Source organism: Takifugu flavidus, chromosome 10 (genome assembly GCF_003711565.1).
Source record: "Takifugu flavidus isolate HTHZ2018 chromosome 10, ASM371156v2, whole genome shotgun sequence".
Lineage (NCBI taxonomy): Eukaryota > Metazoa > Chordata > Actinopteri > Tetraodontiformes > Tetraodontidae > Takifugu > Takifugu flavidus.
The window spans coordinates 15,143,565-15,166,748 of NC_079529.1; the positions used below are offsets into that span (position 1 = coordinate 15,143,565).

A 23,184-nucleotide genomic window follows, 5' to 3' on the forward strand; every position below is an offset into this window, starting at 1 on the left:
TCATAGGGAGCAATCTCAGGTAAATGATTCCATTATGTCGTTATACTGCATGAATTTTAACTTCAGGGAACAGCAACGTCAAGAAGCCAGTTGGGCGCAGGACTTCCGGGAACCTTCTTGACATTTCTCCCGTTTTTCGTTGATAATATCAGATCCCGCCTTTTGTCCTCAGAACGAGCTGCGATGTGCTCCCTGATGAGCAGAGTGAGACCGGTCCAACGGGCTCTGGCTGTCTCGCTTCAGCTCAGAAGAAACACCGAGAGCTCGAAATGCGCTCCAGCCGAGAACAGGTGGTCCTCTCCCGGTGTAAACGCTGGCGCTGACCCGCTTCGTACTACCCGCAGATTCTATTGTTCGAGAATGGCGTCCTCGAAAGGACTGTTCTTTAGACAAGTAGGTTTATGCATTTCTACAATGTTGTGGGTGTGTTTTTGTTATACGGTGAAAGAAAAGCAGCAACTTTTAGCCAGTTAGCTGGCAACGTTAGCAGGAAGTGTTACCCAGCGGCTGTTAGCTAAAGTGTTTTGGTCCCTCCATAGATATATACGTGCTGGTTCTGTTCCCCTGCAGGCTACTGTTGTCACTACTGTGTTACAATCTACATTCTCCTATTACACCTTACATATAACATTCTGCAGATAATGCTAACGTTTACCGAAGAGATGGATTTACTAAATGTGTGTTACACTAGCCGTCTCATTGACACTGTCCGCATTCCTCTCAGACTGTATAAAGTATGAACTTCGGATGTTTTTTTCCTTGATGCTGACTAAGTCCCTCCTAACATATATACCGGGTATACATATATACATTTCACATCCCCTTATTACTCACATTTGATTAATGAAAGGTGATATAGTGGGATATTTCCTTTTCCATGCTTAACTACAGAATCACCAGATTATTTAAGTGTGTCATTAAGTTCACTGACTGACCTCCGTAGTTGTCATGTTTACTTCACAATCCCATGAATGTAGCAAAAAAAGTCTGCCCGTGTGTGTTTCCTATAAATGTCAGCAACTTTGAAGGCTGGTACTCACCAACCTGATGGTGTGTGAGTTTACAACAATGTTGTGTGAATGCGCTATTTCAGTTTTATTCCACCCTGAACAGTTATTTGTCACACAGCACGACAGCAACATGGCCCTGTGGAGTGATGCTGTTTAAATTCCCAAAAATTGCCCGACACTTTTGCAGGTTACTTTTACATAAATATACAGTATAAGATATTGGTTTTTAGCTTCTGCAGTACTTCCCCATGTTCAGTTTGATATAGCCAGGAGAGCCAGCCCATTACGTAGTCTTTGTCAATGTTTGTTGTGCGATGTCGTACAACTGGCCTGAAATGATCCCGTTTTTTAGTTGAAGAGTAAACATTTACAACTCTCCCAGATTTGCCCTGCTCACCCGACACAGCAAAGGTAATATTTGTGGAGTTGATTAAATTAAGGAATGCTAGAATTATAAAAAAAAATAGTTCTACCAGAACAAAACAGTAGAACAACCAATTAAAAGAACACTGGACTGAAATTTGTTGTGCCAATTACAATAGTCTTTAGTAAAGGCTGTGTCATATCCTTATTCATAGTCAACATATTGACTCAGTAAATTATCTGGTGGTTCACCAATATTTACTATTGCCTGTGTTCAGTTGTTTGAGTCTGAAAGCAGCACCTACACCTACCTGCTGGCAGATGTAGAGACCAGAGAAGCTGTCCTGATCGATCCTGTGCTGGAGACCATTGACAGGGACCTGAAGCTCATACATGAACTGGGGCTCCATCTTAATGTTGCAGGTATTAAATGTTCCATATATGAATTAAAGTTTAGGTAGGGAACACGACAGAAACTAGCAAAATCTAGCTCGAGTACACATTCATTGCACATGATTCTGTGTGAGTATTAAATGTTTTCACAGCATAATAATTACAGCAGCAATTAAGTCTGAAACTCCATCCTAATTATAATAAACAGGAGCATAAAAATAACATGCCAAATAGAAGCAGTGCTAAACATTTGAAATAGTGAAGTTAAAAAGGAAAAAATAATCAACCCGGAACTTAAGATCCAGCAGCGAGCTACACAAGCATGCACACACAGTGTGTGTAGGTCCTAAAAACACACTGTCCGTTATTGTAAACATTAGTGATATATAACCGTGGTAATAAGGTGAGATGATTCTCTGATGACTTGTGTCCCACTTACCATTACTCTAGTAAAGATTCATAGCAAAAGCTGCTTTTTGCTTTTATGGCTATACTGATGAATTTTGGACAACATTATTTCAACCAGGCCTTTTTTGTTCTCCTTGTGACAGTCAACACCCACTGCCATGCTGACCACATCACCAGCACAGGGTTGATGAAGACAAAGCTGGTGGGGCTGAAGAGCGCCATCTCCAAATTCAGCGGGGCGACGGCAGATATCCTCCTGTCAGAGAATGACAAGATCACCTTTGGGAAACACGTAAGATGAACAGGTTCCTCATTTCATGTATACTGTTAGTCACAGTATACCACACATTTACAAAGTGAACAACTTAAAACGTTTCCCTCTGTAGTTTCTGACAGTGTTGGAAACACCGGGACACACTGATGGTTGTGTGTCGCTGGTGGTAGACGATCGGAGCATGGTTTTTACTGGGGATGCTTTGCTTATCAGAGGCTGTGGCCGGACGGATTTCCAGCAAGGTACATGGATGTCTTGTCACAGCTTCTTGCACACTGCCTGAAAAATATTGCAATGTTGCTGGATGACCACAAGGAGGCAGTACAGCATCTGAAGAGTCTAATGTCTGCTTAATGTTTCCATAATTCAGGTAGTCCGGAGAAGCTGTATGAGTCAATTCATCAGAAGATCTTCACTTTGCCTGACGAATGCCTCGTCTACCCAGCACATGACTACATAGGTCAAATTAAAATGCATACATTCTTGTGTTATTTCCCTAAAGTGGCACCAGCCTTTGAGTTGCGTCAGTCTTGTCTAGTATTTGCGAAAACACGTTGTATTTTTTTGAAGTTTCCCATTTTAGCAGACCACGACAAGATGTTGTTCCACATTTGCAATTGCATTTTAAGTAATTTCTTTATATTTTCCAAGTGTTTCTGCCAAGTAGTGTTATTTTCAGGGAGAACCTTGACACCACAGGTGACTTCTGGTGCTCTGTCTTTTTGTGCCTCAGGCCAGCTGATGTCAACAGTAGGTGAGGAGCGCAAGTTTAACCCCCGTCTGACCAAGAGCTTAGATGAGTTTGTGAACATCATGAACAACCTGAATCTTCCCAAGCCTAAAAAAATTGGTATTTAAAACATACATTTACACATGTACACAAGCACTTACGCTTTCAGTCTTCTAAGCAGTTACTCGCTGTTTCACATGGATCTTCTAAACCGGTTTTTCTTCTGTCCTTTTTTGTAGATATTTCAGTGCCTGCAAATTTGGTTTGTGGAGTCTACCACGTGTGACGGTCCTGAAGATGGAAGGACTTCAATGACAGACTGGCTGAATTGTTGCATTCTTCTTCTTTTGTGCTGTTAATCAATCACCGAAGGCCTTCATTGCATGTGGCAGTGATGTAAATAGATGCAATGAAAATTTGGGTGATTCAAAGCTAAATAAGCTCATTTAAATCCCAATTTATGGGCATAGTTATTAGCTTTAACAACAATCAGATACTGATTTATTGATGTTAATAGACAAATTGGGTTCTATTGTGTTGGAAAAACATTTTACATAATAATATATGGCTTTCTTTTGTATAATGAAACAAATGCTTTGAAAACAAACTTTTAAAAAGGATAATGCTTTTGTTGCACAAGTGAATTACTTAGAAATAAGCGCCTGCTTTTTATTTTTGATTGTGCAGTCCTACTGCTGCCATCGGAAGCTGTGCTTAAATACAGTAGGCCGGGAGTTACTTAATCTGATTAAAGTTCCAAAAGACCCTTATGTGTGTGTGTTGTGATTGTTTATGTGCTGCAGAGTCTTTCAACTGGGTGCAAAACATTGGATCAGAGTGTTCCATTCAAGGTTTGGTTTGTATTCATGAATGCTCGACTGAGAGTTCTATTCCAATGTCCTGACTTCTTTTGTTGAGGTTCCTCTCTTCGAAAAACACACTTTTCAAGCAGGAAGTTGAAACTCTGCAATTTGCATGATTGTCCACTGACCACATATTCATTTAAATCACTGTAAGATGCTAAAATAAACTCCCACAAATGTCCCTGTCTGGATTTCCATGCGTTGCATGTGCACTCTTTTTATAAGGTTTAACAGGTGGTTTGGTGGGGAGCATTTTAAATTTTCCTAAATTTTTATTGGGTCAATATGAGAATATTTTCATCTGCAGGTGTTAAAGAGGCAGATTTAGATCTGACCTGATGCCAGTTAACTGGTGATATGTCTGTGCCATCCCTACCTCTCGTCTGAAGGCAGCTGGGAAAGCCCCCTGACCTCAGAAAGTCTGGTTTGGTGTGGAATTGCCACAATAAATATATGAAAAAGGGCTTTTTTATGGTTGTAACATATGCATATTCATCAGCTGTATACTAGCTCAGCCTCACATATTCATGTGCATTTTTTAGAAGGAGGTGAGGTGTCTTTGCTGAGAGGCAAATGTGCCAGTTGTCCTTTCACCCAGTGTGTTCCATCCATCCATCTGCCTCACCACAACACTCATCACTGTAGCCCCATGAACATTTGTTCCACTGGCCACACATCAGTGGAAACACTCTACAACACTATCAGCTCTTCCATGGAGAGGTCAGCCGGGGTGAGAAAGTCCTTAGAGTGAATTCCTTAGATAAAGCCTATAGGGAATAAAACGTTGATCTGCGGTGCTTGGATTTAAAAGAAACTTTTTTGTCTGTCATTTTGCTTCATAAATGTCATCAATACTGTTCTACAGTTGTAGCAACTGCTAACACAACAGACAATGAGGTCTATAACAAATAGTTATCATTTGGGCCATTTTAAATGTTAAAGGCACAATACCTTGTCAATAATATAATAACATCCCCTTTGGAGAGAGGTGGGGTACTGGAGGGGGGGGTAATGTACAGACCGAGTGGACAAGTCACCAGCTTGAACTTGTAATACATTATGGAATTTTAATCACGGATATAAGTTTTCTGTATAGCCTTTGTTAATGATTTTAACTTGTTCTATAGCAGGCATGAAGAATGTAAGTCATGGGATCACAACAATTCACTGAGCCACCACTCTATCTCATATATACAGTAAAGTTTAACAGAGCAGCTTCGTTCTCACCTTTTTCATTTTTTTAAGTCAGCAACCCTGAACATTATAAAGTTTCTTTTTACTTTTAACGTTTCTTCTTTTCACCCTCACAATGAGCGCTGCACGAGCATGAAAACGTGCTGAATGTAAACAGATTGTGATGAACGATATGGTGCATGATATGGATGATGCTATGCTGCACCCGACAGGTCCAATCTAGTCTCCAGTTGCCACATGAACCTGGAGCTTTCGCGTTTTTCTACAGCGCAACACTTTGTAGACGCCCCCCATCCCTCGTGACGTCACTCTGCGGTCCCACCTGTTGACGCTGAGCGCGAGCTGTCAGCCTTCCTGCGCAGTACGCACGTGAAGGTAAATAACGTTCGGATATAGAAAGAAAGTTGCTTTTAAACGCTCGTATAAACATTCATTCTTTTCTTTTAGTAGAGTTTGTTGGTGCGCGGGTTTGACTGGGGTTTGAACGAGAGGACGTCGCCACGCTTTTCAGGTAAAACTTGCTCACCGCTTTAACGCGCTTCTCATTTATTGGCTCATTAGGTCGGAAGTTTACATTCAAAAAGCTCGATTTCCCAGGTCAGTGGGTAGATTCCTTCGATTAGACGCAAACGTAAGCATAACCTTTCAAAATTCATGTATTGTAAATTGTGGTTTAATCCTTTAACCTTTTTGTAACCCCTATTGCTCCCAGAAGAACAGGTAAAATCGCCCTGTCCCTTGACAACTATCCCAGTTTACGAAATGAGCCTTGTGTTTACTGTGACAAAGCTGTTACTTTTATCTGTCCATCAACAGGACAACCGGAGGACAGGACAGTACAGAGGAGACTGTCCTGGTTTGGGACGACTTCCTGTCTGACACAGTCAGATAGTTGCCTACTCTACAAGAACTGAGACATTATTGTCACATTATTGTTATAACCTTTGGACTCCCTTTGGGACTGCACATCTGTACCCAAACTCTCGTTATCCTATATTTTCATGAATGAATCACTATTTTTCTGTGTCCCAGTGCTTAAACAATTTACTCAGACCAAAGGAATTCCTGTCAGTGATGCCAGGAATTGAGACAGATTATTGAGAAAAGGGATTTTCACAGAGGGGGGAGTTGGGATGTTCTGACAACAGGCACCTTAAATGCTACTACTTGTTTTCTTTTTGTATTAATAAGTGACTCACTCAGGATGCAGCTATTTTTCCACACCCTGTCATTTCATAGTTAGAGCATTCGTTAAATGAATAAAATCGGATTGTTAACTTCATCTGAACCGACGACACTGTTTGGTCATCAACCTATATGTTAAGAAAGTAATGTATTTATGATTATTTTTACTTTAGTTTCCAATTATTGATAAATGTTTAAATTAGTTTAGCTGTTCTAGCATAGATTTAAACACAGGCTGCTATTGATCGCTGGGATGGTTGGACTTGACATTAATTATTGCAATGTTTGTTTTTTTAAAATGCTACTAGCTGATGGAGCCTATTTAAAAGAAAATTAGATTTTACAAAACTTCATAGTGGATTTCTTAGTGGTGCTAGCAGAGTCTATTTGAGTTGCTGGTTTAGGTTGCTGCAGTTGTGTCAGTGCCATTTTGTCTGGCAGGGTCGGTCACATTTCCGGACCAGCGACAGCCACAACTCCTGCCTCTTGCCTGTTCTTCAGGTTCTTTCTTCATACCTGGCAGCAAGCCAGCAGGAGTTCCAAACCGTTGTTCCATATTTGAGGCTTGTCATCCACCTAGGAGCTCAAATCACTCAATTAATGCCACTCCGCTCACGCTATTGGTCTAATTTACTGTACCCACATCAGTTTAAAGCAGGAATTTATAATGACATTTTATTTGTCATTGCTGTATTTATGGGAGTATGTCATTTGAAAATCTTGATAATGTCTTTTTGACCTCTGGAAAGTGTTCACATCCATGTTTGTGGCTAATCTGTGGTCTCTATGATTATTGTAATTTATTTCCTAGTAAACATTTCCATCAAGTGGGTTATTAATGTACAAAATCAGCCAAGGGTTTTCCAAAAAAATGAATCATTAATCATAAGTGACATATGGAGAAAGTATCAAAAATAGCCTACTGCAAGTTATTCTGCAAAAAGCGAACATATACAGCAAGTTCAACACAGAGCATGAGTAAGTTGTATATCAGTCAATACTCCTATCAGCTCTCACACTGGCCAGTGCTTGAATATAAACATCTGTAAGATAGGTGGATTTTGCAGTTTTGTGCATTCATACAGCAGTTATCATAAACTACCTAAAATTTAAAGCTCTTCAGGTAACTAAGGAGTCACCTACACAATTAGAAGTACACATGAACAAGCACTGTAACATTGTTGTTCAAATTAAAATGAAAATCACCCAGAGATAACTAAAAAAACCTTTCATTTATAGAAACAGACAGCAGATTTCATGTGAGGGTAATATTTTCAGGACACAGACATGAAACAATCAATTGGTGAACATAGACAGAGAAATGCAGAATATCAGAAAAACAGAATATCATAAGAAGGCTTACCAGTGCTGTGCAGATGTGTCTGACTTAGATGCTAATGTGGTGATGTCAGGCGTGAACACTGTTGACGCTGGGAAACACTGTTGTAAAGATGGGTCAATAACCTGAATGTGTACCGGTACATGTTCACACAAGACCAGGGATGAGGAAATGGTTTCATTAATTCTGGATTTTAGCTACTTTTATAGCAGTCTTCTTTCAGTACAACACGGTGCCTTTAACTGACTTCACAACTTTTTCGGCCACCAGAAATATTCATATATTTTATGAACTCACATGACTGTCAGGGAAATTTAAATAGTTATATTGTGTAGTTATGGATTTTGGACTGTCTGTACTATCGTTATTTCTATTTATGTACTTTTTTATCAGCTGAAATTTAATTTTTAAAAAAAGGTGAACTTCAATGGTTTATGTTTGTAGATTAGCATTTTGCTGCTTTCAGGGCTAACTTCACTTTTCTACATATCAACTGACAGTAACCCAGAAGGCAGTCATCTCATTATGTCACATTATTTTAAGACTCTGTGCGTACTAATTCAGATTTTAATTCATTTCTCACAGAGTGTGTTGTGTTTTCTTGTTTTGACAGGTATTTGCATTTATATCTAAGCTACATTTGTTTTCAAAATAGTACAGCAGGTTTTATTGATTAGCATTTCTGTCACCTGTGTTTTTAGATCAGGTCTGTTTGGATTGTTGTTAAAATTAGTGGTATAGTTGTTTGGACCAAGGTGGTTTACAGTACTACTTTGAATGTGGCTTCGTTCCAGTGTTCATGCGCAGCAGGTTTTACAGTAACCATTTGCAAGGGCAGATACTGACAAGCTGCAATCAGCACTCACACCCACGCAGAGAATAACGCTGTCAGGGCCCTTTTATTCTCTTGATTCCTGTTGGAATATTGCTGTTGTCAGTGAGTTGACTTTCTTTGTGGACAGACGATGCTCTGTCCGGCTCTTCTTTGTAGCCCCTCACCAATGAAGGGTCGAGGTCATCACAGAGTTATTGTGGTAACTGGACTTTCTGGGTTTGATACGCATTTATCAAACGTTGATTGGGCATTATTCACACCGAAGAAAGTCGTGTTTTCTGTGGCCCTTGGGAAGCAGCTCATGTTTAAAGAATGCTATTTACAGTGTATTACCCCTCAGTTGTTTACAGATCTAGTCAATACTTGAGTCTCCAGAGCTTATTCATTGTGTGCCTTTAGTAAGCAGTGTTGGGTTTGAGGCTTTATGCATTTTATTTATAAACCAATTTTAATGACTTTCCTTAAAGTGCTATCCTCAGCAACATTTATTATATTGTTATGCTCATATCCTTTGGCTTCAAAATCGACTCCATTTTAGAATGGGGTTTTGGCATTGGTTCTTCTGGAATGGGTATTACCATACAGCTCTTGTATGGTGTTGCCCCCCGGAGAGGATTAAGTACATTTTTAGACCTAGCTAAGGTTATCCTTTCCCACTGTTGAGATAAAATTAGATGTTTATGGCCATATAGGTGGCACGGTGGTGGTTAGCAAGAAGCTTCCCGGTTGGAATCCCTTTTGTTGCTGATTGGGAATGTTCTCCCCGTGGTTTCTCTCAGTGCTCTGACTTCCTCCTGCAGTCCAAGAACATGCATATGCATGAATGGTTCCACGTCTTTCTGGATTGACTCTGTGATCAATCAATCAATCAATCAATCAATCAATCAATCACCTGACACCGGCCCACCAGCGTCAGATCATTTCCTAGAGGAGAGGAGAGGAGAGGAGAGGAGAGGAGAGGAGAGGAGAGGAGAGGAGAGGAGAGGAAACGAAACCATGACCCAGTGGGGTGACAGAGGCCTGTCAGGTGATTATGTTTCTGGACCTCGGCAGCCTTGGCCTATAGCAGCATAACTAAGATGTTAACCTAATGATTAGACGTATGATAATTTGTCTGTCTAGGATAATAACTGCAACTACAGAATTAGTGATAATAACGATGAAGTCTGGGTGTACCCGGGGCCAGCTGGGATAGGCTCCAGCCACACCCAAGGACCCCACAGGCGTAAGCTGGTTAAACATGGATGGATGTATACAAATATTTACTGAATCCTGCAACTTGTCCATTTTCTAAGTCTTTAAAAAAGAATAATGTGCGTCTAAGGCTTGCGGGTAAACATGACCTCTACTAGCACAACACAGAATCAGTGATTTGACCGTCAGTGGTCAGGTCATAACCGGCTTCTGGAAGAGAAAATGTAAAGTATTCTTGAGATGTTAGTTTTGCCTTTACGACATGCTAACTGATGCATTGTGTCCATAATGCATGTCTGTTATAAGTTATGTTCATAAGTTTTACTGAACCTTCAACTTTCAAAGAGTAAATATCTAGATGTCTGCTTCATATAATTATCTATTGCACAAACCTGCCTTCCTGATGCTGAATTGTGTCTCTATCCAGAGGATTATCTCACTCTCCAGGGTCGCTGTCCTCCCTTAAATCAAGTCTCATTATTATTCTTTGATCTGGATGCCAAACTGAACCTTTCATTTTCCTACTCATAATATCTTGCTGTCTTATACTTTATTTATATAATTCTAATATGTTTTCATGATCTTTGAAAAACACACTTGTGGTTGTGGACCTTACTCTTAGGTATGCATTTCTGCGTGGGTGGGAGTGTTTTGGGGGAGTTCTGGTGGTGATAGCCTATCTGAATGGACTTTAGCTGCAGCTTAGATTGCAAATACTTGTTTGGATATTGCTAAGCCTAAGGGGTTGTCTATTTACATATAAGTTAACAGATTTTAGTGGAAATGATAGAAAATGATTCAGTTTTATGCATCTGATAAAAGCTATAGATGTAGCCATAAACCTTCTAATAGACCTTTTGGTTTTTGTTATTTAGAAAGATTCACCCAAATGTCAGCATGCAGTAAATTTGTATTTGTTGACTTGGAATCGTGTTGTTTTGTCCTTTATGTGATGCTACTGGTGTCAAACGTCACAGGCATTAATAACTGACTACTGTAAAATGCAGTAAGTTGTTTTGCTTCAAGGAAAAAAAGCTTCATCATTAAGAAAAAAACTGTTAACGTGTGGCAGAATTCCTGAAAGTTATTAATATTTCTTATCAGTCACATGTTACCATATCAAATAGCTGCCTGATTTGGTCATACATTTCAATTAGATAACTGATGACGAATAAATCACCAGAATAAGGACATTCTACAATCTACTGATGACTGGTTCAACCCCCACTTTCATCTCTGCCATCCTTACATTTATCTTTTTTACGCTGCCTTCACGGCGTCCCTACAGTCTAATGAGGTCTGAATAGAAGAAGAGAGGGCGGGTGTCTAGAGAAGGGAAGATTGGGGGGGAAAGCTTGAACAATGGGAATGAGAAACGCTTCCCATAGATTGGGTTTTGGTTTTGTCTGCATCTTTGTATATGCCTGTATTCCACAAAGTCGAGATCTTAGGAGTAAAGAGAATGAGATCTTATGGGCCTTTATAGCAGCATATTTGTTGGAGTGCAGTCTAAACACAAGCATATGTAAATATAGATTGTAACAGAGAACAAAAAAGACAGAATACAGTAGAAAGGCTTCAAAGCCCGTACCAACTCCTTTCAACCTCCATTTTTGTTGTCACTTCTGTATTTCATTAATTGTTCAATCAATTCTGCTTCACTTGAAAACCTTAAAAAAGAAAGGCTGTATGAACTTCTCACACGCGAGCAAGAGACCCTGAAACACAACCACAAACCATCAGCCACATCCTCAATTTGCCTTTTCTTTCACTATTATTCTCCTTCCCTTTCACTATTGTTTTTGAAAATCTTGCTTTCTGTTCTCTAGAAATCTGTGGGAACTTCTGTGGTGTGAAGTTGAGCACTGTTCAGCCACGTCACCTGATCCCAGATGAGATTTTTAATGACACAGCTGATTTCGTAACCTCAATGTTGGGAACTCTCTCCTCCGTCTCAGCTTTCATAAATGCCCCAACACAACATGGAAGGCGGTGGGAGCCATTGGCAGGAGATCATGCGATTCCCATGGATCCCCAGAGTGGCAGAAGGCCAAAGTCCCTCCTCCTCAGGGGCAGAGTCAGACACAGAGGGCAGCACAGAGAGTGAAAAAGTGAGCAGTGTTATCCCATGTGATTGTGACTCATGTAGCATTATATTAGAGTAGAGTTTTAAGTAAAAACATTTGACATTTGTGTGACCTGACTTGTTTGTGGTTCTCCCCCCATCAGTCTTGCATTAATAAGCATGTTCCAAGTGCAACGAGGAATATGACATCACCATCAATGCTCCAACAGAGAATCGCAGAGATTGACCAAAAGAAGGAAGAGCTCAAGATTGAGGTGAAAATTAGAAAAGCAAAAGTGAAAAAGAAACACGTGTTCGATCCGACCTTCATATAGCTTAGATGTCAGTGCCTTTATTTGCGGCCTCTAAAGTCTGCACGGTTTCTTTCTGAATACCACCAGTTATAGTGAAAGAATCCAAATTTGCCACTTGCTCACTGTCTGGTCAGTATGATTCAACTCAGCAGTGTCTTGGGTCTCTCAGCTGCAGCTGGAGATCGCTCTGCTGCAGGGTGAGTTGCAGACGGAGAAGAAGCAGCTGCTCAGACACACACAGAAGCTTCAGGCTTTACAGCAGGAGCCCAGAAAAACTGAGGAAAACAGACACAGCTCCAGACAAAAGGTAGCGTTTCCATTTTTTTATTGTTACATTCTACTTTTCATTTTTCTTAATTCTGTAAACTGCATTTTAAAACAAGTTTTAAATCAAAACCTGGACAAAGCTACAGTGGTCAGTGATTTTTGTGAAGTAGGATGTGCTCAGTATTTATTGAGATGCTATCAACAGCAGCATATTTCATGCTATCATAATGGTGAAAACGTAGACTTACATAGCTGCTTTAACATGCTTTGAGAATTAGCTCAAGTCTTCTGACACCAACAAACAACTCATACCATCAAAGACTGCTCTAGCTACCTTTTAACACTTGTAATGTACCGTACCCTTTGGAAATGGTCCATACTATGGTAAATGACTGGACATTGGTATGCTGAGCATGGAGCTGATAATTTGTTTCCTCTATGACCAGTCAACTTGTTAAAAGTTCCTTAATTACTTAGTTCATTTAGTTCATGGCCACTACAATGGCTATTCAAAATAATTGTTTTCCTGTTGAATGAAAGAATGGCCTCATTTTTAATTTTGAAAATCAACTGGGTTCACGTGGTTTCAGTTAAAAACAGAGTTGCCTATTCATTGAACCTAGAACTGCTTCTGGGACATGCTCAACATTCGTCAGCATGCTTCTCACGGAAATGCAAGGATTGTTATATTTGCAGTGAATAAACTCTGGCTATCATGGTGCAGCCGTGACGTATCCTGAGTTCCCCAGTACCCAAAAGTAATAAGCTTTGCTTGTCACCTCTAAAAGGAAACTACATATAATCCAACTGGTGTCCACTTGCTCTGTGTCTGTAATCATAACATCTAAGTTATTTTGCTTCTGTGGAGGCTAGAATCAGGCCTGACTAGCATATATCCTGCAATTGTAAGGCATGGTCTCTGCGGTACCCAGATCAGCCCAAAATAACAACATATGTTTTTAGTTAAAAAAAAGAATTGTATCTCTGTACATCCAGAATTCTGTGGTCTTTTAATGCAAACAAACATTTGACAAGTAACTTAACTCTTAAAAATATATTTTACAGATATTTAGCACTTTATCTTGTTTTCTTCATTTAAATTCAGTGGAGTTTGGATTTTCTCAGTACAGAGGTGACACCGATTTTGCTGCATTTAATGTCTCCTGTGGAAGGAAAGAGACAGTCTAGAGGAGGAAAGACGCAGGATGGAAATGTTGAAGTGGAGGTGCGAGGAGCAAGAAAAACTGATCCCCACTCAGCCAGAGAATCAGCGAGAACAGCTTAAGCAGCAGCTGCAAAAGGTGACAAAGAAATGTGCACACGACACCTTTTCATTTAAAAAATACAATCTATTCATTTTCAGACCACCCCTATTTATTTTTTATTTCCTTTTAGGTTGAGCAAATGAAAGTATTTATTGGTTAACAGACAGAAACAAATAGCTTTTGATAAGAACACTTATATACAAAACTGTTTAATCAGCAGAGAAACACTGTAAAGGAAGTCCTTATGAGCCAAATATATTGACCCAAACACGTGCATATTTTGGGCTGTCATCCAAGATTTAAGATTTTTGAACATTTGATTGTTCAACACCTGTTGAACACAACCTAGTGTGTCTGTGTCCCAGTGAGGAGATGTTTTTCTCTTGGGAATGCGAAAAAAACAAGTTTGAAAACAGAATTAAGTGAACCCTTTTTCGCATCAGGACAATGGTGCGTTGTTACCTTTGCTTTGGCCTGTCAGCTAAAGTTTGAATTATCCATTAGTAACAAGTCTGGCAGGAAATCCACCACAAAGGAAACGCCCCAAAACACTAAGGCAAGCTGAGGAATGCACAAGTTGAAAAAAAGCTGGGTATTTAAAAAATGAGACCAGTTTTACTTGCACTGTACCTGCTTATTACCTGAGCTTTATTTGGTTCATTTGTTTAAAGTTATAATTTTCGTATGTTAAAAGTGATTGATTCAAATGTTAAAAGATCTTATGTCATAATGAGACAGAATTTGTATGTTACAAATGAAAATAAAGACCTATTTTTTATGAGCAACATTGTATTCATGAAAAACACAACATACTTTACAGCCTACTGAAAGTCCTTATGATGCAGTATATCCTCATTAAACATATGGAGATAGATACTCTTTATTTTACCCCGTGCTGACAAGGAAAAAATACACCAGAAAACAAAGTACACCCGCATGATTCATTATTATTATTAATACTATGAATTATTATTTCAGAATTTTGAGCACAAAGTGAAACAGACAGTTTCTTATTGTAGGTAAGAGTTTTGTTACTATTGCAGGACAAGGAGGCAATGGAAACAGCGGTTCGGGCCTTCGAGGACTGGGAGTTCCGTGTTCTGGAGAAAGAGAGTGGCGTTGATGATGAAGAACAAAGCCCTCCTGACATGGAGCATAGCTCTGACGCGGAGACTGAGAAGGAACTCATATCTCAGCAGCTATTAGTTGCTGCTTCTCAGGTGAACAATAAACCTTACACACCTCAGTCTGTGTTGAAAGCTTTGTAAATGTGCATGGAGTCGGTGGGCACATATAAATATCAGCTGCTAAGGGCTGGAGTGGTAGAAGATGGCTAAATCAAGTTTATTTAGAGTCCAAGCCCCCACAGTCTGCCTGGGGGGGGGGGGCTTTAAAAGCCGCAGAGTTTTGACTCCCTCTGTTCTTAGACTCAAATATCAGTATATATTTTAAAATATAAAATGTCATTTCATTTGAAGGCACAGAACTGTTTCTTTTTCAGACCAAACTCTCTTGGTGTGAAAAATCTGTATTATTGTTGCCCTAATGCTGAAAAGCAATAACATAAACTGTAAATTATATCGTTAAAAGCTTCTCCTGGTTGCTTTTTACTCCAACCATTCTGCAATCTTCTTTTTTTTATTCCTTCTGTTAAAATGATGCCAATAATCACAGGCTGAGACATACACTCATGTCTGATTGTTATCACTAGTTGAAATCTGCCCCCCCCATAAAGCTGTAACTTTCAAAATCTTTTCCAGAATTCACATGACCATACAGTAAACTGCAGACAGATCAGAGGCCACTGAGAGAGAGAGAAAGAGGCTGAGAACAACATCAGACCTGTGATGAAAAGATAAACCACATGAATGCCTTTGAAATATATTAGAATATGAGTTTCAAAATAGCAATGTGCTCAGACCCCCCACTGAGTGCTTGCTTTCATTTCCTGCCTGAAATGTCTCAAAAATATCATGTAAATTGCTTAAATACCTTTTGAATTGCATTTAGGTTTTAATAATGATTGTGGTACGTTTTCAGTGATTTATTCCCCCTGAAGCTCTTGACGTTTATTACACCAGATGATGTAACAGCAAACTTTTGCAGCTGGAAATATTTAAACTTGTTTACACTCATGCACATAAATTTCCTGACAGAGAGACCATCTGGTCATTGTAATTCCACTACAACCTCGGAATATAGACAGCAGATAAATGGTGAAGACACTGAATTGTTAGTATTGGTACCAATGAAAAGCGCGTGACAGATTTGACCCAACTGCAGTGATGGTTTAAATGTTACTTAACGTTGACCACAACACTGTCACACAACAGTACTCATATATTTGTACTGGTTGAAGATTACGTTAACACAGATAAACTATAATGGCTGCGTCTGGTCTTCTGTGCACAATAAAGCCACATACTTGTCTGCATCTTCAGGAACGAGCTCGGCAGTTGGAGAATCAGCTAATGGAGATGGAGAGAGAGAAGGAAAGGGAGCTAAATTCTTTGAGGATAGAAAAGAGAAAGCTCATCCACACGAGCAAAATGGTAAGAGGGTTTTGCTGTTACTGTTGTCTTCTACTCTTCAGGGTGATCCCGTGCTGATAATACAGTTTTATTTTTTTTACTCTAACCATGTTGAATTTATTTATAATTCAAATTTATTGCCATATTGCCATTGTTCTGTGGTGTTATTTAATAACTGGCTATATCACATCTTTATATACGGCTAGTACATAGCTAACGACTATAGTGTGCTCTGTTTTTGTTATGTTATTCCCCAGAAAAGGTGTTTTAACACTCAGCGTCATGCACTTATATAGACACTGATTTGAAAGGACTTAAAGAATTTTCAGTAGTAACCCCCCTGTTATGGTTATTTTGGTTATTTTGGCCTGAACGTGAGACAGTGCTGAATCATTGACATCTTGTCACAGCGCCTCCAAGTGGCCGTGAAGGCTTTGTGCAGTCCAGAGGGTTTTAAAAAGAGAAATGCAGGACTCAATCATTGTACAGACGCAACGCATATTTATTTTGTGGAACACTATTTTATTATTATTATTAGTGTTTTGTTCCTAATAGGGCTGATGTCATCAGATATATCTGCTGCTTGCCAGAGGAATGTGCTAATATTTTGTTTGTTGTGAGTACATGTTGCGTGATTGGGTCACTCAATAATTACCCTACACGGTTGCTTCACAGCCAGTGGTTTGAGCTTTAATCATAGTTCTGGCAGCTCCAGCTGAAATGAGCTGAAAGAGTGAGAAATATTGGCTGAAGCTGGAGGGAGGAGAGGAGCAGATGGAGGGGAGGAGTAAACAATGCGAGGGAGGGTGCTGCGGTTGTGAATGTGTGTACATGTGAGTTAGATGGGGTTGAGGCAAGCCGGGAGAAGTTTCACATCTTTCTTTGCACCGATTGGTAAGATGAAAAAAATAAAATAAACCGTTTATTTGATATTGTACTGAAGGAGTGAATTTAGTGTTTTAATGTAAATCACTTGATTTTTTTGAAGTTTATCTGCTCTTGGATCAAGAGGGCTGAGCAAATTGAATGAGGGCACCAGGGAGTGGCACAGCAGTAACCAGACAACATGCCCAATTGTAAACTGATACCATATGACTGCAGGAAATGTTTATTTCTGCTTCTAAAGCCTCTCGGGAATAACTATTTATCTGAAGGGTTACCACCAGAATCTGTACCCAACTTGAGTACACATTGTCTTCACTGTGACAGGCATTCTTAATTGGTCACGTGGAAACACAGCCCAAAGGAAAAGTTGTCGTTTCTTTCTTTTTAATCCTCCCCACCATGTGGGTGACTGACTCGCTTGAGTTTAGGAAGGAGGGTGTGAAGGGCTGAGGAAGAGATAATAAGAAAATGCTAATTCTTTAAATCGCTATGAAGAAATAGTCTGGCAGAATGTGACATATCAAAGGAGGTCATTTTGGCTAGTGTTCGTTAATCACCCATTTACCAACGCAGAAGCTGTACAGCTTCTTCAAATGCGAGTGTGATATCCTGTCCTCCTGCAGGTACCTAAAGCCAAGAACCCATTCACTGCCATAACCGGGTCCACCCCCTGCATGATGTCACTGCCTCCCCCGTCTGTGCACAAGCCATCTGAGGTATGTTACCACGGAAACTTTTTGACTCATGTTTGTTGATGGTTAAGAAATTAAAGTCCAGTTACAGGCAAATACAGATTTTTAATCAAATTAGCCTGTAGGAATGGTTCAGAGCTAGATTTCTATTTCAACCATTTTCTTTGATAGGAACAATGCAAAAATGCTGTGAGCTTGCCCAGAAGACGGAGCTTGCATTCCAAGCTGAACGACAGGCCTCTGTCAGCACAGGGTGAGCCTTGAGGTGCCCTCTTCTTGCCTGCTTTCTATCACCCATCTGATTAAAGCTTGACATCAACAGTAAACAACACCTGAGTGCTCATGTTGTGTGTTTACTCAGTTCACTCCCTTCTAGTCAAATCAGAGGTGTGTCAGTGGGGCTGGCAGCTTGTGGTTTGTGACGGTACAACGCAGGGCCTACCTGAACAGACCGGATTAGCCAGACACGCACATAAACGCACACCTTTATGTGTGGCTGTCTACCCAGCAATGTCTTGTCTTGATCTGCACTCTTCCCTCACTTTTGTAGACTGTTTATTTTATTATGCTTGCTACAATGTCAGTGTCCTTTCTTAGGTTTAGTGAGGATACTTCCAGACAAACAGACACAAGAGGCCTTCACTTCCCCACGTCCGTCACACAGGCTCACAAACGGGCACAGAGGTGACCACGGGGCCCCCATCAGCAATGGCAGTAGCTCCTTTACGTCCTGTAATAGTGCGTCAAGCTCTCGTGCTCCCAGGTCAGTTAATTTACAGTTGAAGCTGATCACTTTTTGAACTTGCATTGATGATCATTACATGGTGGTTCAGAAGAGTCGAGGGAATTAGGGCAGATAAGATAGTTATTTTTATTATGATTCAAGTCTTGCCAAATTTATCTTGATACTATGGATCAAGATAAATCTGAACATACATTTCAAAATTATTTTTATTAAATTATTTCAAAAATTATCAGTAGGTGAACAACATCTAATGAAAGATTAAGACCTGGTATTCTCTTTCATCACTATTTTACAATAAATGCAGAACATTCCTTACAGCAATTGTTGGGAAGTGCAACACGTATGTGTAGGATAAGTAAAAAAAATCACAATCATTTCCCTTAAAAACAGAACTGAGCTGTTCCATCAATAAACTAAAGATTTCTCCAAACCACAAAATGCACTTCCTTCTTACTGAAATTAGCTTACTCACGGGTTCTAGCTGAGCATTAGACAAAGATTTGACAGAAACAAGCCAGGTTTTTACAAAGGGAGGCCGTCAGGAAGGTAACCCCATGTGAGCCCAGTCCTGCTCAAAAGTTAGTTTTTCTGTGAATCGCCAATGTGCATTTGGGATTCTAACAGATGCTGTATGAATAAAGTTGAATTAAATTAAAAATGTAATTATTTGAGAACTTTTTTCAAGATGTAAATGTCAAGGGGCAGCTCCAGATGCAACAAATGCATATCATCTTCTTACATTTGACACAAAGTGGCACCATCACAGGATAGATGATGTTAAGGGCTTCAATCCATAACGGAGCACGTCCTGGCTCTCCGTTAGGCACAGAAACACCCAGTCTTTGTTTCCACCATTCCTCTTCACTTAGCTCAGTCCCTAAATCTTTGTTCCAGAAACATGGTCACGTTCATCGTGCTAGCCTCCATCATCCTAGCTTCAGGTGGAGATGGACATAATCATAATTTGGACTCTGTTTGTAGTATAGTAGTGTTTAGTAGTCTCTGAGTGTGTCCACCGCCCTGATCAGTGCACTAACCATACCTCCCTCTGCTCTGTTCACTTTCTTTATATAACATCTGTTACAATTTTAAAAAAATGTCCCGAGGCACTTAGCAGTAAAAGCTACTATACATATATATTTACTAAGCTTGTCCAAGTTCAAGTGAATAATTCCGCCTCATTAAAGTTTTTAATTTCTCATAACAGTCCAAACTTGCTTGACCTAAAAGAGATCGAGAAGAAATTAAAGGAAGCCAAAGCAGAAAGAGAGAAGCTGCTAAAGGAGAGGGTGAGTCGGCTGCCTACTATGGGAAACTGAAGCTGGTTTCTCTATTCCATCAGGACACACTGCTTTAGACATGGCTGCCTCATCACTGACACCCACTCAGCTCCCACACGACGGTGTGAGAGTCCACGCGTGGAATGTGTCTTTGCAAAGTTGTTAAGTGCCAACATTAAGTGCAGCCAAATGATTCGGTTAACATTGACTACAAAACTCTTGTTCATTTGAAACGATTCTGCTCTCCAAATCTTTATTTTATTCATATAGAAATGCAACTGAAATGCATACAGATTCATCTGGTCATGATTCACCGTCCTCTGGTCTACATTTCTACACCCAGGAGGAGCAACGGTGCTTGATGCTGGAGGAGAAAAGGCAAAGGGAGCTGGAGTTCCACAGACCAGAACCAGTGGAGCCAGACTTGCGACAAAGACTAGAATGCAATTCAAATGAGCAGCCACAGACAGTTTTTCCTCCGAACTCATTGGTATGTGTGCAATAAAATGCAACATCAGACAGGGACCAAATCAAACAATGCCGCAGACATGTGAATATAGTTTAGTTGAAGCCTTGGGGTGAGAACCTCCATAAGAGCTGTAGCTCTTCATCTCTGGCAGGAGTGTGAAAACCTCCAAGCATCCACATCAGTTTTTCATTCATCGTCCTAATTTATCTGCTGAGGTAGCTGCAGTTAGCTGCTACATACGACTCAGCACCTGTAAAACAATGCTTGGTTTAAACACACGTGTTCCAGACGTTTTAAAGTTTGCAATACTTGATTTTCCTCAAGTACATCTAAAACCATATTAAATATGTTGACTCATGTACCATAACTAATTTCTAATGTCTTCAGCACCACAGTCTACCTCTCTTCCTCTCCCCTGCCTTTGACCTTCGGGCACACTTGGAGTCTCTGGGTCACGGAGTGTCCAACTGCACAGACTTGCGGCTGACCCCCCGGCGCTGCGCAGGATTCCTGACCAAACGGGGCGGCAGGGTGAAGACCTGGAAGAAGAGATGGTTCCTGTTTGACATGGACCATAGACGCCTGGCGTACTACACAGGTTAGAACACTGCGCAGATGTTTTCCAAAGAATCAAAACAGCTGCATTATATAATGTGGTATCAGTAACGCTTACAGCTGCTCTCTGCCAAGTCCCCAAAATTGGATTCAGAACTGTAACTAAACTGTAAAATCTAATTACAACAAGCTGATATTTAAATCACACTTCCATTAAAACTAAGCACATGTTGCGTATAAAATGAGTTGGGAGATAAAAAGATATATTTTGTTGCTTTATTTGATTCTCGCTTTCTTGTAGACTGTGATGAGAGGAAGCTCAAGGGAGTCATCTACTTCCAGGCCATAGAAGAAGTTTACTACGATCATCTACGAACAGCCACTTCTGTGAGTTGATCTCTGGTGCAGCATTTTCAAACAAACACGATACATTTAAAACTCCATTTTATGAGCGGACTTTGTCCTTGAAGAGCATAAGAGTATGTCATATGGGCTTGGAGTCCCTTTTATGAAACAAGGATAGCAACATTCCAAATGTTGGCACTTAACTGTGGACTAGAGTGAAAAAACAAAGTCTGATCATTTCAAGTTGAATCAAAGTGGAATCTTTCAGTTTTAAACGTTGCACAGAAAGTCATTTTAACCCTGATCCACCGGGAGTTGGATCATCACCCATTGTTCATGTTCCACACATTTGCAAACTGTTTGCAGCACTTGATGATGGAATCCGGAGTTAATTGTGTGATTTCTCACTCATGATTACCAACAGTGACTCAGCATGTCAATGAAAACCTGCTAATGATGAATGTTGACTAACTGATGAGCTGACATAACAGGCCAGTGTACAAAAGGTGTGTTATGAGATTGTAATTAAGCAAATATCATTAATGTCTTAACCTTAAAAGGTTAGGCTAAATTCCCCTATAGTTTACAGATTTACTCCTTCTTAACATGAAATAAAGTTAAAGTTGCTGATTCAAAAGTTAAACTACTGTATGTTGCTTAGATCTTTGTGTGTCATGTGACATTTGTGGCTTACAATTTATCCAGGATTGTAAATCCACTGCAGTTTATCAAAAAAAAGGCTGATGTACTTGTTGGTTTTCATGATCATTTTTAATGTCTTCTTTTTGTTCGTGTTAATGCTGTTCCCAGCCATTCTCCAGTTTCACGCTTGTGGGACGCTGGGCTGTCCACAGAGCTGCATCTGTTTTTATTAACTCAGCAACGCAACAATATCCTGCTCTTCTGCTTTTCATGACATGAATAATAAAAAACTGAAAGTTTTGGGTGCAGCTAAATCTGGCTTGTCCCAAGGTTTGACACACATTGTGTACTTGCATACGTGTCTTCACATCTCATTTTCATCTGTCTCCGCTCAGTCTCCACGACCCAGCTTGACGTTCTGTGTAAAGACCTATGACCGTCTCTTCTTTTTGGTGGCTTCCAATGCGGTGTCCATGCGGATTTGGATGGACGTCATCGTCACCGCAACGGACGAGCTCAGTCGTTATTGAGCTCCTTTTGGAACCTGGAGTGAGAGACTAGGTGGGTCCTGTGGACACAGACATACAGAGCTCCAACATCAGGAGGAAACTGTTACTGGATGGTGATGATCCAGTGGTGACAAAGTCACAGCAGCGCGCACACTGAGCGTCTGTTACTGGGATCTATTATTCACTGTCTCTGAGCACCTCCTCCTGGCCATAGTGTCGCATTACAAGCCTGGTTTACATCCCACTACATGACACTACAACACAACACAACACAATAGAGGAAGTGGATGCACCTGTTGTACAATCCAAGCCTGCAGTGAACATTTAACTGTTGAGGTCGCATTTATTTACAATGTCAAGTGATTCCATATCCTATGTGTGTCTTAATATATGTATAAATGATTTTTTTTCACAAATTAAGTTATTTGGAGCTCAATATGGGTTTATTTTGCAGATAAATGAAGACATATACTGTTATGAATGCACTATTAAATGTTTATTCATAAGAAGTTGTTTTAGTTGTTTTTTATTGAAAGGTGTATTTTACAAACACATATTGTATTTATTTGAATTGAAATGTGAATGAGGACAAACTCATCGGAGTGGGTTCAGGTAGTTTAACGCTCAGTAATTTAATTTGTGGTTTTTTTACTGGCTGATTTGGTTGGAGGACATGCCTGAATCATACCAAATCAGGGTCATTATGAATATTCTCCAATCACCCCATGAGTTGGTATTAACTCCATGTATTTAGAAATGTGGACATGCTAATGATTAGAAGAGACTGACTGATCTCACAAATGACCCGACTTTGATGTGAAAGGGCATTCAC

At 40.0% G+C, this 23,184-nt stretch overlaps 2 protein-coding genes across 5 annotated transcripts; both read left to right on the top strand.

The window, feature by feature from the left end:
- On the top strand, nucleotides 1-3,948 carry ethe1 (ETHE1 persulfide dioxygenase). 2 transcript variants are annotated; one of them, XM_057044835.1, is made up of 8 exons: nucleotides 1-19; nucleotides 173-393; nucleotides 1,652-1,796; nucleotides 2,318-2,466; nucleotides 2,561-2,690; nucleotides 2,819-2,908; nucleotides 3,182-3,298; nucleotides 3,418-3,948. In XM_057044835.1, exons 2-8 carry the CDS (start codon nucleotides 184-186, stop codon nucleotides 3,462-3,464), a joined length of 888 nt encoding a protein of 295 aa, XP_056900815.1. In that variant the 5' UTR covers nucleotides 1-19; nucleotides 173-183; the 3' UTR covers nucleotides 3,465-3,948. The 2 variants fall into 2 exon arrangements, with proteins under 2 accessions (XP_056900815.1, XP_056900814.1); XM_057044834.1 differs by lacking the exon at nucleotides 1-19 and having other exon boundaries at nucleotides 68-393.
- Nucleotides 3,949-5,534: 1,586 nt separating this feature from the next.
- Nucleotides 5,535-22,861, top strand: phldb3 (pleckstrin homology-like domain, family B, member 3). 3 transcript variants are annotated; one of them, XM_057044822.1, is made up of 16 exons: nucleotides 5,535-5,610; nucleotides 5,683-5,746; nucleotides 11,747-11,899; nucleotides 12,018-12,128; nucleotides 12,337-12,474; nucleotides 13,607-13,735; nucleotides 14,743-14,919; nucleotides 16,141-16,251; nucleotides 17,739-17,831; nucleotides 17,979-18,060; nucleotides 18,405-18,570; nucleotides 19,760-19,841; nucleotides 20,176-20,322; nucleotides 20,689-20,899; nucleotides 21,158-21,243; nucleotides 22,239-22,861. In XM_057044822.1, exons 3-16 carry the CDS (start codon nucleotides 11,756-11,758, stop codon nucleotides 22,371-22,373), a joined length of 1,812 nt encoding a protein of 603 aa, XP_056900802.1. In that variant the 5' UTR covers nucleotides 5,535-5,610; nucleotides 5,683-5,746; nucleotides 11,747-11,755; the 3' UTR covers nucleotides 22,374-22,861. The 3 variants fall into 3 exon arrangements, with proteins under 3 accessions (XP_056900802.1, XP_056900800.1, XP_056900803.1); XM_057044820.1 differs by having other exon boundaries at nucleotides 5,555-5,610; nucleotides 5,686-5,746; XM_057044823.1 differs by lacking the exon at nucleotides 5,535-5,610 and having other exon boundaries at nucleotides 5,684-5,866.
- Nucleotides 22,862-23,184: the final 323 nt, after the last annotated feature.

Coding starts and splice junctions, on each gene's coding strand:
- ethe1 (XM_057044835.1), top strand. CDS start 184: ATGTGCTCCCTGATGAGCAGAGTGAGACCGGTCCAACGGGCTCTGGCT. Junction 2,467..2,560: donor AGATCACCTTTGGGAAACAC/GTAAGATGAACA, acceptor TTCCCTCTGTAG/TTTCTGACAGTGTTGGAAAC. Junction 2,909..3,181: donor CCCAGCACATGACTACATAG/GTCAAATTAAAA, acceptor TTTGTGCCTCAG/GCCAGCTGATGTCAACAGTA.
- phldb3 (XM_057044822.1), top strand. CDS start 11,756: ATGCCCCAACACAACATGGAAGGCGGTGGGAGCCATTGGCAGGAGATC. Junction 17,832..17,978: donor CTGTGCACAAGCCATCTGAG/GTATGTTACCAC, acceptor TTTCTTTGATAG/GAACAATGCAAAAATGCTGT. Junction 19,842..20,175: donor AGAAGCTGCTAAAGGAGAGG/GTGAGTCGGCTG, acceptor TTCTACACCCAG/GAGGAGCAACGGTGCTTGAT.